The 18,329-nt window shown below is 44.5% G+C and overlaps 1 protein-coding gene across 4 annotated transcripts in view; it reads left to right on the forward strand.

Moving 5' to 3' along the window:
- RELN (reelin) overlaps positions 1 to 18,329 on the forward strand; it is a 906,715-nt gene that overhangs the window by 728,330 nt on the left and 160,056 nt on the right. For all 4 annotated transcript variants that reach the window (XM_075345182.1, XM_075345183.1, XM_075345181.1 and 1 more), the window contains 2 exons: positions 6,530 to 6,687; positions 18,087 to 18,294. In XM_075345182.1, the coding sequence (XP_075201297.1) occupies positions 6,530 to 6,687; positions 18,087 to 18,294 (366 nt within the window). The remainder of the gene's footprint in view (positions 1 to 6,529; positions 6,688 to 18,086; positions 18,295 to 18,329) is intronic.

Genomic DNA, 18,329 nt, shown 5'->3' on the forward strand with positions numbered 1-18,329 from the left:
TCACATGTAAAAATGCTATTAACTAGCTAATACAGCGTTAATCTACAGGTTAATACCCTGTTTCCCCAAAAATAAGACACATGTTATATTTTTTTTTTTTTGCCCCGAAAAAAGCACTAGGTCTTATTTTCAGGGGAGGGCTTATTTTCGGGGAAACATGGTTAGGGGAAAGTTAACCCCTCAAAAAAAAGCAGATCCCCTTCAATGGATTATCATACTTACCAGACACCGGGCTCCCAGCTCCTCCTGCAATCCTTGGCGGATGCTCCCAGCAGGTATGCTCCATGCCGTCCTCCCCTGCTTCTGGCCGGCACACTCACACATCAGATCGCACAGACACTCGTATATACACACACACACACACACACACACACACACCTCTGCTACATGCACGGTTACACTTACATGCACAGCTCTCCTACTGCAGTTACACTTACATACAGTCCCTGACAAAAGTTCTGTCACTTATCCATGTTATGTAAATAAAAGCTTATAACCGGACTTTAAATTCATCCATTGGTTTTATACATTTCTCTTTTGAAAGCTGAAACCCTCCCAAATTTGGTTTAGGTTATGAAAATAAAGTTGCTGCAAAGCTGAAATATTTATCATTTAATGAACACAGAAAGGTCAGATTTTGGCAAGTCAAAAGTTTTGTCGCCCCCAGAAAGTAATGTGAAATTCAAACAAAAAATTAACTTCTAATACAAAGATATGTTGCATAACATTGGTGAATGAAGTTGTGGTGCTATTAGAGCCATATTTAATATTTTGTGTGACTTCCATGAGCTTGAAGGACTGCATCCACGCGGTTCAACAATGATTCATACAATTTATTGATGAAGTCTTCAGGAATGGCAAAGAATGCAGTCTTACATGCCTCCCAGAGTTCTTCTGGATTGTTTAGTTTTGTCTTCCAAGCTTCCTCTTTCATCCTACCACAAACATGCTCAATGATGTTCATGTCTGGTGACTGGGCTGGCCAGTCCTGAAATACCTTGATCTTCTTTGCCAGGAGGAACGTTGTTGTAGAGATGGATGTACGAGATGGAGCACCATCCTGCTGCAGAATTTGACTACTTTTATGATTGGGAATGTAAGCGGTAGCTTATACTTCTTGATATTGTAGGCTTTTGATATTGCCTTCCACCTTGCAAATGTTTTGCACACCCCTATACTGAATTTAACCCCAGACCATGATCTTTCTGGGTGTATTTTGGATCCATACGGGCTCCAGTAGGTCTCCTGCAGTATTTGCGGCAACTGTGGTATAATTTAACTGAAGATTCATCAGAGAAATCCACCGTCTGCCTCTTTTCCAGCACCCATCTGTTTAGCAGGCTGTGGGACTTGGCAAATGCCACACAGTTTTTTAATGGCTTTTTGTTTAGTGCTGGCTTTTGGGCACTGATTCGACCATGGAGGCCATTTCGAGACAGAATCCTACAAACTGTTCTAGTTGACACAGGGACTTGAGGTGACCAGGCCTGTTGGAGCTCTGCTGCAGTGTTAGAGGGGATGGCTTTGCATTTTCTAACCAACAAATGTTCCTCCTGAGTCCTGAGCAGTTGTCTTGTGGGGTCTGCCGGACCTGGGCTTGTCAAAAACATCTCCAGTCTTCAAATCTTTTTTTAATTCTTTGTACTTGACGCTGAGACACATTAAAGGTGCCAGCCACCTCTGCAGTGGATCTGGTCTTCAGCCTCTTGATAATCAAGGCTTTGGTCTCAGGGTGGTTTTTTGGCATGTTCTCAGAGGTCAAGTTGCAGTTCAAGAGAAGGTCTGGGGTGCTGGGTTTCTTTTTATACACACCCACTAATTAACTGATCATTTAGCGAGAACAAGTGAGGATGTAAACTAGGATTGGGTGCATGTATATGACAAGGCGACAAAACTTTTGTCTTGCCAAAATATCACCTTTCTGTGTTCATTAAATGATCAATATTTCAGCTTTGCAGCAACTTTATTTTCATAACCTGAACCAAATTTGGGAGGGTTTCAGCTTTCAAAAGAGAAATTTAAAAAAACTAATGGATGAATTTAAAGTCCGGTTATAAGCTTTTATTTACATAACATGGATAAGCGATAGAACGTTTGTCAGGGACTGTACACAGCTATACTGCACAGTTACACTTGCACAGCTCTTCTACATGCATGCACACACTCATACACACAGCTCTACTGCACAGTTACACTTGCACAGCTCTGCTACGTACGTGCACACACACACACACACACACACACACAGCTCTACTGCACAGTTACACTTACATGCACAGCTCTGCTACATGCTTTCACACAGACAGCTCTATTGCACAGTTACACTTATACACACACAAGATCCCACATAAAATTGCGTGTGCACACACACTCACCACATCCAACGATACCACTTGCTTCCGGCCAGCAGGGGACTCTCTGCTGTCTTGTCTCTACACTATAATGTGTTCCATTGCTGGGTCCTCCATGCAATCCACCCGCAGGTCCAGGAAGCTCCACTGCACAGTGCACAGCTTCCCGGGTCCTTGCCGACCAGAAGCAATCAATATCGCTGGATGTGGTAAGTGTGTGCGCACAATATGATGTGTTATTGTGTGTGTGTATAAGTGTAACTGTGCAATAGAGCTGTGTGTGTGAACGCATGTAGCAGAGCTGTGCATGTAAGTGTAACTGTGCAGTATAGCTGTGTGTGTCTGAGTGTGTGCACGTACGTAGCAGAGCTGTGCAAGTATAACTGTATGTGATCTCATGTGTGTGATCTGATGTGGGTGGGTGTTCGTTTCGCCACAAGTCCTTGATCTGTTCTGCCGCAGGTCCTGCTCCCAGTCGGCATCTGGTGAGTATGATCACGGGGTCTTTTCTTTTCTGTCTTCTCTCTTCTGGGGGTGTCCACTTTATATAATGAAGTGTCCTGCAGTATTCTTTAACTTTTTTAGCTGCATGGACACTTCATTGTTGAACCAAAATTAGGGCTTTTTTTCAGGGATGTCTTATATTTAGGCCTTGCAAAAAACTCCTGCTAGGTCTTATTTGTGGGGGAAGTCTTATTTTCGGGGAAACACGGTAGCATTTGAAACCTGGTTTCAAATGCAATTAACACCATATCTTCAGGTTAATAGCGTTTTTAAGTGTGACAGGTTCCCTCTAATTGAAACTATAATAACTGTTTATGTAGCTATAATTTCATATCACAGGTCACCATGGCAAGACTGAGCACAGCAACAAAACTCAAGGTAGTTATTGTGCATCAGCAAGGACACTCCCAGGTAAAGATTTGAACGTGGGCTATGGTTTCAAAATATGCTGTTCAAGATCTTTGGTCACTGTTGAGTGCAGTAGAGGCAGTGGTCAACAAACACTTTCCTCCTGAGCTGGAAAATATGCAACAGTGCCATTAGCTCAGAACTGGCAACAGGCAGTAGGTCTCAGCTACATTCATCTGCCTAGAAGTGGTCTTCATGGAAGAATTCTCAGCAAAAAGTCATAATTCAGACAAGGAAACAAGGCTAAGCAACTCATCTATGCTTAAAAAAAACCTAGGAGAAAGTGTGCCAAAAAATGGCAGCATGTGCTCTGGAGTCAACATGTAAAATATTTGGCTGTACAGAAAACAGTTTGTTCATTGAATGGCTGGAGAGCGATACAGTTAAAGGTTTCTGCAGGCACCAGTAAACCACAGTGGAGGTTCTTTGCAAGTTTGGTTGCACGTCAGTTAACAGAGTTGGAGATTTGGTCAGGATTAAATATGTAGTTCATACTGAGGAATATAGACAGATACTTATCCATCATGCAGTACCATCTAGGAGGCTACTGATGGGCTCCAAATTTATTCTGCATCAGGACTACAACACCAAACATACAGCCAATGTCAAGGCAAACTATCTTCAGCCTAAAGAAGAAAAAGTATTCTTGGAAGTGATGATATGTTCCCCACAGATTCCTGATCTCATCATCACCTGAAATTATATGAACAAAGAGAAGGATTTGTGTGAGTCTACATCCATAAAAGATCTTTGGTTGGTTTTCCAAAATGTTTGGAACAACCTCCTTGACGAGTTCCTTGCAAACCTGTGTACAAATATACCTAGAAGAATTGATGTTGTTTTGAAAACAAAGTGTGGTTGCAACAAATTTTAATTTGACTCTCTCTTTTGTTCATTCACTTTATTAATTGCAAAAAATAAACAAAAAAACCTTTATTTTTTAAAGCATTCATATTTTGCAGAATGTTTTCCACTCCTACCTAAATCATTTGCACAGTACTGCATATCCTATGCTAATAATAAAAACTTCAAAAGGTCATTCTGCTAAATGTAAGTGCAAAATATATAAGAAGAATATTTAGAATTTGATATCTAAGTTGACTAAACAGAAAGTCACTGTTGCCCAACCAATGGCTTGGATACTACAATATGGATCTCCGGTCCCAGCATGTGGCTACCCAGCTGGTGGTGGTTTTTGCTAATGTGCCTTAGGGATGTCACAGTATTACTGAAACTTGGCACTAAGAAAACAACCAGATCAGTGGCAGTTAACACTATGATAAGAGCCATATGACTGTTATGTCTTTAATAGACTTTTTTTTCACATTTTAACACCCATTGTAGCTCAATACCATCTGTCAAATTTGGAAGTGACTTATCAGCTTGAAAAGGTTGGGGATTTCTGCAGAAAGTTAATACTATGGATATAACTTTAAAAATGGGCATTGTAAAATTAAAAAAATATTGCTGTTCTTAGTTCATATTAGAAGTTATATTTATTTATTGTAATAGTGCTGTCTAATTCATCTATGATTTTTTTTATTGTTTATTATTCTTTATCACTACAAGTCCATGTATTGTTAAGACTGTTGAGATATCAACAACAAAAAGGGCTTAAAAAAAGATGACAAGTACCAAAAGTGGAACTTGATGATTCATTTAAAAGAAACCCCAACTTGTGCTGATTCATTCAGGATGAACACTAAAGTGGGCTTTACACGCTACGAGATCGCTACAGCGATCTCGTTGGGGTCTTTGGATTTTGTGATGCACATCCGGCCGCTGTAGCGATGCTGTTGCGTGTGACACCTATGAGCGATTTTGCATCATCGCAAAAACGTGCAAAATCGCTCATCGGCGACATGGGGGTCCATTCTCAAATATCGTTACAGCAGCAGTAACGAAGTTGTTCCTCGTTCCTGCAGCAGCACACATCGCTCCGTGTGACACCGCAGGAACGAGGAAGCTCTCCTTACCTGCCTCCCGGCCACAATGCGGAAGGAAGGAGGTGGGCAGGATGTTACGTCCCGCTCATCTCCGCCCCTCCGCTTCTATTGGGCGGCGGTTCAGTGACGTTGCTGTGGCGTTGCTGTGACGCTGAACGAACCGCCCCCTTAGAAAGGAGGCAGTTCGCCAGTCACAGCGACGTCACAGGGAAGGTAAGTAGTGTGACGGGTCCGGGCGATGTTGTGTGACACAGGCAGAGATTTGCCCGTGTCGCACAACCGATGGGGTGATTACGCACGATGGCGATATCGATACCGATATTGCAGTGTGTAAAGCGGCCTTTAGGGACACTTTGCACACTACGACATCGCAGGTGCGATGTTGGTGGCGTCAAATTGAAAGTGACGCACATCCGGCGTCGCAGGCGATATCGTAGTGTGTAAAGCCTTTTTGATACCATTAACGAGTGCAAAATCGTCGTAATCGTATCATCGGTGTAACGTCTGTCATTTCCATAATTTGGAAATGACCGATGTTGCGATGTTGTTCCTCGTTCCAGCGGCATCACACATCGCTGTGTGTGAAGCCACAGGAGCGAGGAACATCTCCTACCTGCATCCTGCAGCTCACGCCAGCTATGCGGAAGGAAGGAGGTGGTCGGGATATTTACGTCCCGCTCATCTCCGCCCCTCCGCTTCTATTGGCCGCCTGCCGTGTGACGTCGCTATGAAGCCGCACGACCCGCCCCCTTAATAAGAAGGCGGGTCGCCGGCCAGAGAGACGTCGCAGGGCAGGTGAGTGCATGTGAAGCTGGCGTAGCGATAATGTTCGCAACGCCAGCTATCACCATGATATCGCAGCTGTGACGGGAGCGGGGACTATCGCGCTCGGCATCGCAAGCATCGGCTTGCGATGTCGTAGTGTGCAAAGTGCCCCTTAGTTATATTTAAGCTGTGGAATGAATCAGTACTAGGTGTTTTTTTCATACTGGTAACCTGCTAATAAACCAATAACATGTCAATTGTTTCTTCATTTAAAAATCAAGTAAATTGTATTTATAGCTTGTATTTATGAACATAATATTTAATACACAGCTGCAAGTTACGCTTTCAGGCCTCGATATAGACATCTGTTAGTAATTTCATACTAGCTAAGACTCTTTAAAACAGGTGTAAGATAATTAACCTCAATTACAAGTCTGGATATGAGTGATTGATAATTGAAGGTTCCTTGTAGGTTTTTTTTATACTATTTCAGCTATTCATAACTAGTATCCTCCTGTATCTGTAATGATCTCATCATGTTTCTTATCATTTTAGTAAAACCAGATTCCGATGGATACAAGAGAGTAATTCATTAAAAAATGCCCCAGCTTTTGGTCTAGATGGTGTTTATATATCCGAACCTTGCCCAAATTACTGTAACGGTCATGGGGATTGTATTTCTGGAGTTTGCTTCTGTGATCGTGGATACACAGGTAAATATTTCATTGCATATCAAACAAACATAATTAACAGACTTATTTACAATGTTGAGTTTTAAGTAAGGAAAATTTCAATTTAGCTGTCTAGAAAAACCATTACCCTGATTATCACTTCCCTCATAAATTTCGGAGAGATAATATTCATTGGAAGGAGACACTACCTTCCATTCGATTGTTGTTCTGACTTTTTTCATCTCTTGGTCACAAATTCACGACTTGCTATACAGGAGGCAGACACAATGGCCTTGAGCAACTGCCTCAAATGAGAGAACTTTCTGTGATGAAATTTCCTAATAGTTTTACTTTTCACTGGCATCATACAGTGCAGCTCGATAAATTAGAATATCATCAAAAAGTTAATTTATTTCAGTAATTCAATATAGAAAGGGAAACCTAGATTTTATAGAGCCATTACAAACAGAGTGATCTATTTCAAGTGGTTTTTTTTTTGTTTATGTTGATGATTATGGCTTACAGCCAATGAAAACCCAAAAGTCATTATCATAGAAAATTAGAATAAATACCACAAAACACCTGCAAAGGCTTCCTAAGCATTTAAAATGGTCCCTTAGTCTGGTTCAGTAGCCTACACAATCATGGGGAAGACTACTGACTTGTCAGAGGTCCACAAGGCAGTCATTAAGGCTATGTGCGCACTAGACAAGTGATTTTTCTCAAGAAAATTTCTCGAGAAACTTCTGGGAGTTGAAGATTACCGTACCTGTGGTAAAAAACCACACCAAAACCGCGGGAAAAACGCATGCGTTTTTGCCGCGGTTTTGCCGCGGTTTTTCCGCAGGTTGGTCCCTGCGTTTTTTTTTATGCTGAACTGCAATAAATAATATAGATAATAGATAGATGATCGATAGACAGATAATGGATAGAGGGAAAGATGGATAGATGGATAGATAGATAGATAGATAGATAGATGGATGAGAAAGACCTACAGTTAGGTCCAGAAATATTTGGACAGTGACACAAGTTTTGTTATTTTAGCTGTTTACAAAAACATGTTCAGAAATACAATTATATATATAATATGGGCTGAAAGTGCACACTCCCAGCTGCAATATGAGAGTTTTCACATCCAAATCGGAGAAAGGGTTTAGGAATCATAGCTCTGTAATGCATAGCCTCCTCTTTTTCAAGGGACCAAAAGTAATTGGACAAGGGACTCTAAAGGTATGTGCGCACGTTGCTTTTTACCTGCTTTTTACCTGCTTTTTTGCTGCTTTTTCTTCTGCGCTGTTTAATGCCAAAATGGATGTGTTGTTCTATTCAAGCAAAGTCTATGGGAATTTGGGTTTCTTGTTCACACTATGTTGTTCAAAATGCTGCCTTTTTGTGGCAGAACTTTGGTCAAAAACTCAGCTTTTCAAAGAAGCAACATGTCAATTGTTTTTGCCATTTGGGTTTTGCACTGCAAAGCTGAGATTTTGACCAAAGTTCTGCCACAAAAAGGCAGCATTTTGAACAACATAGTGTGAACAAGAAACCCAAATTCCCATAGACTTTGCTTGAATAGAAGAACACATCCATTTTGGCATTAAACAGCGCAGAAGAAAAAGCAGCAAAAAAGCAGGTAAAAAGCAGGTAAAAAGCAACGTGCGCACATACCCTAAGGGCTGCAATTAACTCTGAAGGTGTCTCCCTCGTTAACCTGTAATCAATGAAGTAGTTAAAAGGTCTGGGGTTGATTACAGGTGTGTGGTTTTGCATTTGGAAGCTGTTGCTGTGACCAGACAACATGCGGTCTAAGGAACTCTCAATTAAGGTGAAGCAGAACATCCTGAGGCTGAAAAAAAAGAAAAAATCCATCAGAGAGATAGCAGACATGCTTGGAGTAGCAAAATCAACAGTCGGGTACATTCTGAGAAAAAAGGAATTGACTGGTGAGCTTGGGAACTCAAAAAGGCCTGGGCGTCCATGGATGACAATAGTGGTGGATGATCGCCGCATACTTTCTTTGGTGAAGAAGAACCCGTTCACAACATCAACTGAAGTCCAGAACACTCTCAGTGAAGTAGGTGTATCTGTCTCTAAGTCAACAGTAAAGAGAAGACTCCATGAAAGTAAATACAAAGGGTTCACATCTAGATGCAAACCATTCATCAATTCCAAAAATAGACAGGCCAGAGTTAAATTTGCTGAAAAACACCTCATGAAGCCAGCTCAGTTCTGGAAAAGTATTCTATGGACAGATGAGACAAAGATCAACCTGTACCAGAATGATGGGAAGAAAAAAGTTTGGAGAAGAAAGGGAACGGCACATGATCCAAGGCACACCACATCCTCTGTAAAACATGGTGGAGGCAACGTGATGGCATGGGCATGTATGGCTTTCAATGGCACTGGGTCACTTGTGTTTATTGATGACATAACAGCAGACAAGAGTAGCCGGATGAATTCTGAAGTGTACCGGGATATACTTTCAGCCCAGATTCAGCCAAATGCCGCAAAGTTGATCGGACGGCGCTTCATAGTACAGATGGACAATGACCCCAAGCATACAGCCAAAGCTACTCAGGAGTTCATGAGTGCAAAAAAGTGGAACATTCTGCAATGGCCAAGTCAATCATCAGATCTTAACCCAATTGAGCATGCATTTCACTTGCTCAAATCCAGACTTAAGACGGAAAGACCCACAAACAAGCAAGACCTGAAGGCTGCGGCTGTAAAGGCCTGGCAAAGCATTAAGAAGGAGAAAACCCAGCGTTTGGTGATGTCCATGGGTTCCAGACTTAAGGCAGTGATTGCCTCCAAAGGATTCGCAACAAAATATTGAAAATAAAAATATTTTGTTTGGGTTTGGTTTATTTGTCCAATTACTTTTGACCTCCTAAAATGTGGAGTGTTTGTAAAGAAATGTGTACAATTCCTACAATTTCTATCAGATATTTTTGTTCAAACCTTCAAATTAAACGTTACAATCTGCACTTGAATTCTGTTGTAGAGATTTCATTTCAAATCCAATGTGGTGGCATGCAGAGCCCAACTCGCGAAAATTGTGTCACTGTCCAAATATTTCTGGGCCTAACTGTATATAATGTCCCACCCCCCTGCATATTCTAAGCTGGCACCCTTTAGTGACTTTCATGTGGCACTAAAGGGTGCCTAGCCTTGTATTTAGCCAAAAAATAAATAATTTTAAAAAAAAATGACGTGAAGTCCCCCCATCTTTTGTAGCCAGCTAGGGTAAAGCAGATGGCTGCAGCCTGCAGACCACAGCTGGCAGCTTCACCTTGACTGGTAATCCAAAACAAAGGGCACCCCACTCTGTTATTTTACATTAAATAAATAATTTAAAACAAAAAACGTGGGGTCCCCCCCAAATTGGATCACCAGCCAAGGTAAAGCGGACAGCTGGGGTCTGATATTCTCAGACTAGGGAGGTCCACTGTTATTGGACACTCCCCAGCCTAAAAATAGCAGGCTGCAGCCGCCCCAGAAGTGGCGCATCCATTAGACGTGCCAATCCTGGCGCTTCGCCCCAACTCATCCCATTGCCCTGGTGCGGTGGAAAACGGGGTAATATATGGGGTTGTTGCCAGATGTGTAATGTCACCTGGCATCAGGCCCTGGGGTTAGTGATGTCACGCGTCTATCAGATACCCGACATCACCAACCCAGTCAGTAAGACGCACTGCAGGGTGACAAGCTGCTGTCACTGCAGGCAGACACTGACACACTGCTGTGCTGGCAGCCGCGGGGCTGGAGCAGGACACAGACTGCACGGGCACCTGGAGGTCACACTGAAGTGCTTCTGTGCGGCATCCAGGGAGTGTGATCTGTGTGTTTACTCTGCTCCGCTTCCTCTTCATGGCATAATGACATCACTCCCCTGCAAAACCGCAGGCAGTGATGAACATTACCGCAGATAAATCGCGGCTATACCGAGGGTATACCACACACCATTTGCTACCTGCGGCATACCACCGGTATTTCGCGATTACATTACAGTGAATGGAGTGAAATACGGCAGGTACCTGCGGAAAAGAAGTGACATGCACATTTTCTCAAGAAATTTTCTCAAGAAAATCTTCAGAAAGAATTTTCTTGAGAAAAAAAACGCAGTGTGCACACAGCTATTTTTTTTCCCTTGGGTTTTGCTGGGAAATGTCTGCATGAAGATTACAAACGTTTCTCAAGAAATTTCTGCAGCAAAACCGCGGGTAAAAACGCCTAGTGCGCACAGGGCCTTACAAACTCCACAAGAAGGTTAAGCCACAAAAGGTCATTGCTAAAGAAGCTGGCTCTTCACAGAGTGCTGTATCTAAGCATGTTAATGGAAAGTTGAGTGGAAGGAAAAAGGTGTGATACAAAAAGGTCCACAAGCAACCAAGATAACCGCAGCCTTGAATGGATTGTTAAGCAAAAGGCCATTCAAAAATTTGGAGGAGATTCACAAGAAGTGGACTGCTGGTGGAGTTAGTGCTTCAAGAGCCACCACACACAGACGTATCCAGGATATGTGCTACAAGTGTAGCATTCCTTGTGTCAAGCCACTCATGACCAATAGACAACGCCAGAAGCGTCTTACCTGGGCCAAGGAGAAAAAGAACTGGACTGTTGCTCAGTGGTCCAAGGTGTTGTTTTCAGATGACAGTAAATTTTGTATTTCATTTGAAAATCGAGGTCCCAGAGTCTGGAGGAAAAGTGGAGAGGCACACAATCCAAGCAGCTTGAGGTCTAATGTGAAGTTTCCACAATCATTGATGGTTTGGGGAGCCATGTCATCTGCTGGTGTAGGTCCACTGTGTTTTATCAAGACCAAAGTCAATGCAGCCGTCTACCAGGAAATTTTAGAGTACTTCATGCCCACTTTACCAACAAGCTTCTTGGAGATGGAAATTTCATTTTCCAGCAGGACTTGGCACCTGTCCACACAGCCAAAAGTACCAATACCTGGTTTAATACCCATAGTATCACTGTGCTTGATTGGCCAGCAGACTAGCCTGACCTAAACTCCATAGAGAGTTTGTGGGGTATTGTCAAGAGGAAGTCTGTTGTTGATTTTTCATGGTCCGGAGGAAGGGGACTTGATTCCAGAAATGCGTCGTCCTGTAAAATAAATTACTAATATTAATCAACACTTCTTCGCATTGGTGGTAGCGTGGCAATACATCCATTCTTTCTCCAGTATCTTCCAAATAGTCAGAATTGGGATTCTGAAAGAAAATAGCATAGCAGGCAGTACAGGGATTGTAATGCAGAAGACTGGTTGCATTAAGAATCTTGGAAAAGTGTGTCGTCTAGGGAAGGGGGTACTTGGTCCGGGGCGGTTGCAAAAAGGAATGGTGGCCGTTGCCCAGTCCTGTGCCCTGGGGCTTCTCTTGTAAAAGGGGAATTATTTAAAGTAGGGGTGAAAGTTAGTGTACATGACGCCACCTGCGGGTTGTGGTTAAGGGTGTAGAACCGCCGCTGCTGAATGTGGGTACTCCCAGGGCTGGTGGTGGTTGCAGCAATGATGTTGGGCCCTCCGCAGGTAAGGCCATGCCTGGAAGATGTGATGGGCAATAACGGAGACCACACAAGGTTGTAATGAACAGTCTCTACTTACTCCGACCCGTGGATGACTGGTTCAGGTCCCATGGAGTATCAGTGCCAATGTAGTGACCCAGGTTGCTCTGTCCCCGGCATTCTCTGTTGTTTGGGTCCCCGTTTGGGGCCCGACTGTCCCTTTAGGGTACCAGTCTCCTTTTCCATACGGCGGGCAGTGCAGACCCTGTGGGGAGTGTCCGAACCCCAATCCTAGTTTACTGCTGATGCCCCCGGATTATTTGGTTCGGTGAAGTCCATGAAGGTGTCCTCACCGTGGAGGTGATTATCAAGCCGTGTAGAACTGGTGCCTGGTCTAGGGCCCTGTGCCCCGTGCATGCTCCGGTCACAGCGTTACTTGTCCGTACCCGCCCTGGCGACCTCTCCTGTGCCCCCGGGTCACCGTCGCACGGACCTAGCTTGAGCACGTCCGCACACTTCTCTGTGTGCCACTCCCACCAGGCTGGCTAATCCCTGGGCTGGTTCCACCCTTTAGGCAGCCATCCTCTTACTTCATTAACCCTGTATAACCGGTGTGGAGTGGAGAACTAGGATTTTGGTTGTGCTTTGGTGGTATTGGAACTGGTACTCCAGGTCCCAGGGGGTAGGTCCTGCATCCCCAAGAGAATGCAGTTCCTTGTAGTGCCTTGAGAGGCTCAGGGGCGCTACATTCCCCCTTGGTTAAACACAGCACGCCCTTGGGCTGTAAGCAAAATAGAGTTTTATTAAACCGGAAGAAATGAAGGGTAAATTGGTTATATACATAACATTCTTCCCACACAGGGGAGGCTTAATTCTTGAACGTTGCAGCAACCCCTCCCCCATCAACCCACCGCCCAAAGGTCCTGGTCCCCAGAACCCTCTGAGGCAGGTCACCAGTCCTTGTGGTGACCAGGTCTAAGCCATCTCTACCTTTCCTCTAACATTCTTCCCCTTGGTGGCAGTATCAGTGCCCTAATGGCAAAGTGGGATTACTCTGGGAGTTTGGTGCGACTATTTACAATGCGAGAGTTCGGGTCATTCCAAGTCCAATGACCAGTGGTCCATTTCTATCAAAATTAACAATTAGCAGAATATCAGGTGACTTTTCCAGGAATTATACTTTACAAACCTAAAATCAACGTTTTTAGCAAAGCAGTATTTTCAAATTTATCTTCATTACTCAAAAGAAGAATAAACACGAAACATCAACATTTTTAACTGCTAGGGTAGCCTGGTTCCGCTACCACAGCGTGGATGACCTTGGAAATGATGGAGAAGTAGGAGGAGCAGGCAGGGACAGGTCACAGATGTTCTGCACATCTAGGGCATACCAGCCCCTCTCCCCATGGTGCCTGGTGTACGGTCACGGTCTGGATGTCCTTGCTTTAAATGATCCAACACATCCCTGCGGGACACAAATATGCCTACATGCATACCAGGCTCCTTTATGAACCTCCAACCCTTTTGCTAGTCAAACTTATCAACGGTGCCCTGGTACCGGACTCCGCGGGCACTGCAGGTATCTCTGCACTGGATTTGTTTCTCCTGCAAATCTCGGGCAGCCACTTGCCTTGTCATGGCAACCCAAGCCCGCTGCTCTTGGTTCAGCTGCTGGATGGTGGCTTGGCAGGCCTCCTCATCCACGACAGCCCTCTGTGCCGCAGTAGCCATACCGGATTCCTCTCGAACCTTACGCTCCCCGAACCCGAATAACCCGCATCCAGATCACAGTTAGCGGGTTTCAGGTCAGGCTAGTCACCGACGCCTTCTCTATTGGTCTCGGGTCTTCCAGGGATGCATCCCGCAGCCTTGCCTGGTCCGGTCTGGTCGTGAACAGAGGCGTTGCGGCCTGGTTTGGTCTGGCCGTGAATGGAGACATTACGGCCTGGTCTGGTCCGGCCATGGATGGAGGCGTTGCGGCTGGTCTGGTCTGGCCGTGAACGGAGGGCCTGATGGTATTGGCAGGTCAGCGGTCATAGGTGGTACAGGTTCCGCGACCAAGGGAATGAGCGGGGCAGAGGAGGTTCCCACGCTTACCGGCTCCTGGTGCCACTCCTCGTGCAGAGCCTGTTCTGCTTGGGTCTGCACCGCCACCACCATCCCCATCATCTTCGAGCACCAGTCCTCGATCTGCTGAATCATCTGCAGCTGCATCTGGAGACACAGCCGTCCCAGCTCCGCTTCGATCCAGGGCATGGTTCCACGGGCCGGAAGGGCAGACATTCTCCCTCTGCTGCAGGCAGGTCAGTCTGATGCTGCAAAGTCGCTGTTGCTCTAGCGTACCCGGGGTGCATTCTGCCGGCGCCCCTTCCGGCTTCCTGTCATCAGTTTCACTTTTGCATGTTGCCACTCCCAGGGGGTAGGGTCTGCTTTTCACGCTCGTTTGGGCACAGTGGTGGCGCAGCCAATTTTTTAGAATTAAAGATGGCGACAGTTTTTGCACAAGTAGTCCATTAAATACAGTTCCTTAAGGCACACGTCACCCGAGTTAACGGGCCTTGTCTGTATCCTGTTCATGACACCAGAAAAAGAAGCTGTGTCGCCAAGGGAAGGGGGGTACTTGGTCCCGGGCGGTTGCAAAAGGGAATGTCACTCTGGTGGCCATTGCCCAGTCCCGTGCCCTGGGGCTTCTCTTGTAAAAGGGGAATTATTTAAAGTAAGGGTGAAAGTTAGTGTACGTGATGCCACCTGCGGGTTGCGGTTAAGGTTGTAGAACCGCCGCTGCTGAATGTGGCTACTCTCAGGGCTGGTGGTGGTTGCAGCAATGATGTTGGGCCCTCCACAGGTAGGGCCGTGCCTGGGAGATGTGATGGGGAATAACTGAGACCACACAAGGTTGTAATGAACAGTCTCTACTTACTCCGACCCGTGGATAACTGGTTCAGGTCACATGGAGTATCAGTGCCAATGTAGTGACCCAGGTTGCTCTGTCCCCGACACTCTCTGTTGGTTGGGTCCCCGTAGCATGGAGTGTTTGGGGCCCGACTGTCCCTTAAGGGTACCAGTCTCCTTCTCCGTACGGCGGGCAGTGCGGACCCTGTGGGGAGGTAAGTGTCCGAAACCCGATCCTAGTTTACTGCTGATGCCCCCGGATTATTTGGTTCGGTGAAGTTCATGAAGGTGTCCTCACCGCGCAGGTTATTATCAAGCCGTGTAGAACTAGTGCCTGATCTAGGGCCCTGTGCCCCGTGCGTGCTCCGGTCCCAGTGGTAATTGTCTGTACCAGCCCTGGCGACCTCTCTCCTGTGCCCCCGGGTCACCGTTGCATGGACCCAGCTCAAGCACGTCCGCACACCTTTCTGTGTGCCACTCTTCTCTCTGTGTCCCCTCCCACCAGGCTGCCTAATCCCTGGGCTAGTTCCAGCCTCTAGGTGACATTCCCTTACTTGATTAACCCTGTATTCCCGGTGTGGAGTGGAGAATTAGGATTTTGGTTGTGCTTTGGTGGTATCGGCACTGGTACTCCAGGTCCCAGGGGGTAGGTCCTGCATCCCCAAGAGGATGCAGTTCCTTGTAGTGCTTTGAGTGGCTCAGGGGAGCTACAAAAGCATCATAGCTCCTTACTAAAAAATCAAGTGAATTCTGCGCTAGCATATCTAAATGACCACATCCTTGTTGAGCCCAATGATGGGATTAAATTGCAGTTAGCATTGACATGTTTGGCATCACTGTAGTGGGGAGAACCTATTTAACAATTTATGGGATGTGTGTCACCAGGGACTTGGCACAATGTATTGGGCACTAAGGTGGCACATTTGCAACTTTCACTCTGCAGCACCAATTGTGTGTTAATTCTGGAAAACAGCTGTGAAGTCAATATTGTTGCTACAGCAATATATAAATTCACCAAGGGGATGTAATTACCAAAATGAAGTCACATTGCGTTAATTTTTGTGAAGCACTTGAACGGTTAATGAACATACTGAATGCAGTTATGAATGACTTCAGTGATGCAGTTTTTAAAATGAAGTCTTGTTTGGAGATATCCCATGTGTCATTGATGTAATTGAAAACTGTCCGTTGTCTAACATCTAAACAAAAAACAAAAGCGGTTTCAAAAATGATGCTGACATAAAATAGACATATGTTAAATTTTATTTATTAACTATTTTGTGCGGAATGAATGTTTTAAGGGCTTAAAAATACAAATTTTAAGCAGTGGGAATTTTTCAAAATTTTCTTCAAATTTTAGATATTTTCATAAATATAAAGCAAAGCGGCCAAAAAAGTATTACAAACATAAATTACAGTGTATCATGAAGGAAAACAGTCTGAGGATCACCTGGGATATGTGGAAGTACTCCACAGCTATAACTACATAAAGTTACGTATGTCAAATTTAAACAATTGGCCTGATCAGGAGAGGGAAAACTGTTTTCTTCAGGAAGGGGTTAAATAGGATTGCTAGCACTCTAGTGTATATTGGAACATTTGGTACCTGGCTTCTAGTTGGCTTAGTCTTTTCTACCCACTGATACAATGGTCTACAGCAGGGCTGAGCAAAGTGCAGGCTGAGAACCTCCCCCACTGCTTATCTACTGGTGCTCGCTTTCTGATGTCACAGCTCTCTGCATCGAATGGCGAATGGCTCTGTCTACCACCAATCAGCACGAGGCACAGCAGATTGTGGTTTGCGGAGTATCAGTGCATTGGAGACTTGAGCAGACCAGCAGGAGGTGAGTATGTGGTGCGTTGTTTTGTTTTTTTCAGGTGTATGGAGTGTTTACATGTATATTGGAGGCTGTGTGGGGGCTTACAATGCATATAGAAGGCTATGTGGGGATTCATATTGTATATACAGATCTACATGGGGGCTCAAAAGTATATAGGAGCCTATGTGGAGGCTCATAATGTATAGAAGGCTGCGTGGGGCTTATAATGTATATAGGAGGCTACATGGGGATCATACTGTATATAGGAGGCTAAGTGGGGCTCATACTGTATATAGGAGGCTAAGTGGGGCTCATACTGTGCATAGAAGGCTATGTGGCTTTGTGGGATCTCATACTATATTTAGGAGGCTATGTGGGGGCTCACACTGTATATGGAAGGGCTATGTAAGGGGTCACACATTATATAGAGAGGCTACATGTGGGCTCACATTGTATGTACAGGAGCTATGTAGGGGCTCATCTTGTATATAGGGGCTATGTGGGGGCTCATACTGTATATAGAGAAGCTATGTGGAAGGTTCACACTCTATATAATGGCTATGTTCAGGCTCATACTTTATATAGGGGTCTATGGGGGGTTCACATCGTATATAGGGGAGCTATCTGGTGATTCATGCTGTATTTAGTGGGCTGTTTAAGCCATACTGTATGTAGGGAGCTATATGAGGGCTCATGATGTATATAAGGGGGGCTATGTGTGGGTTAATTCTGTATATAGGGGATGTCATCATACTTAATTCTCCTCAATATTAAGTGATACAATATTAATATAAAATTATAATGATAAGTAATATGTTAATATTAATATTGAGCAGAATTCATTTCAGCCTATTGGTTTGGGGATCCACACCAGTCATGGTCTGTCATGGGGCACGTCAGGAATTGACCACCCCTGGTCTACAGGATAGGGAAGGTAGCACTCACCTTAGAGACACTAAAACGAGGTCTTACATTTTGTCATTTGATGAATCATGTCACCAATTTACTTTATCTTGAGTTAACATTTAAATAAATCTTTGTCTAGATCTGTAATTCTATACAGTGGGATTCATAGTCCCACATCATTGTGTGACCACTTTATTCAGGATTTGTGTGATATGGATCCTCTTGTCAAGAGGACTAAAGAGTTAAGTGATCATTTCAGAACTGCAACATTTGTAGCCGTGTCTATAAAACATTAGATATTACTTTTCCTTTCAGCTGAACATGGAACCTGTGTCTCAAATAAGCCAAATGCAAATGAAATGTTCGATAGATTCGAAGGCAAACTCAGCCAGCTTTGGAATAAAATCACAGGAGGTCAAGTGGGCACAGGTTGTGGGGTCCTAACTGATGGAAAATCTCTCTATTTTAATGGTCCTGGAAAGCGAGAAGCAAGAACTGCACCACTGGACACAACAAATACCAGGTGAATAAACATCCATGAGATTTTATCTGTGTGTA

Source organism: Anomaloglossus baeobatrachus, chromosome 4 (assembly GCF_048569485.1).
Source record: "Anomaloglossus baeobatrachus isolate aAnoBae1 chromosome 4, aAnoBae1.hap1, whole genome shotgun sequence".
In the NCBI taxonomy this organism is placed as follows: domain Eukaryota; kingdom Metazoa; phylum Chordata; class Amphibia; order Anura; family Aromobatidae; genus Anomaloglossus; species Anomaloglossus baeobatrachus.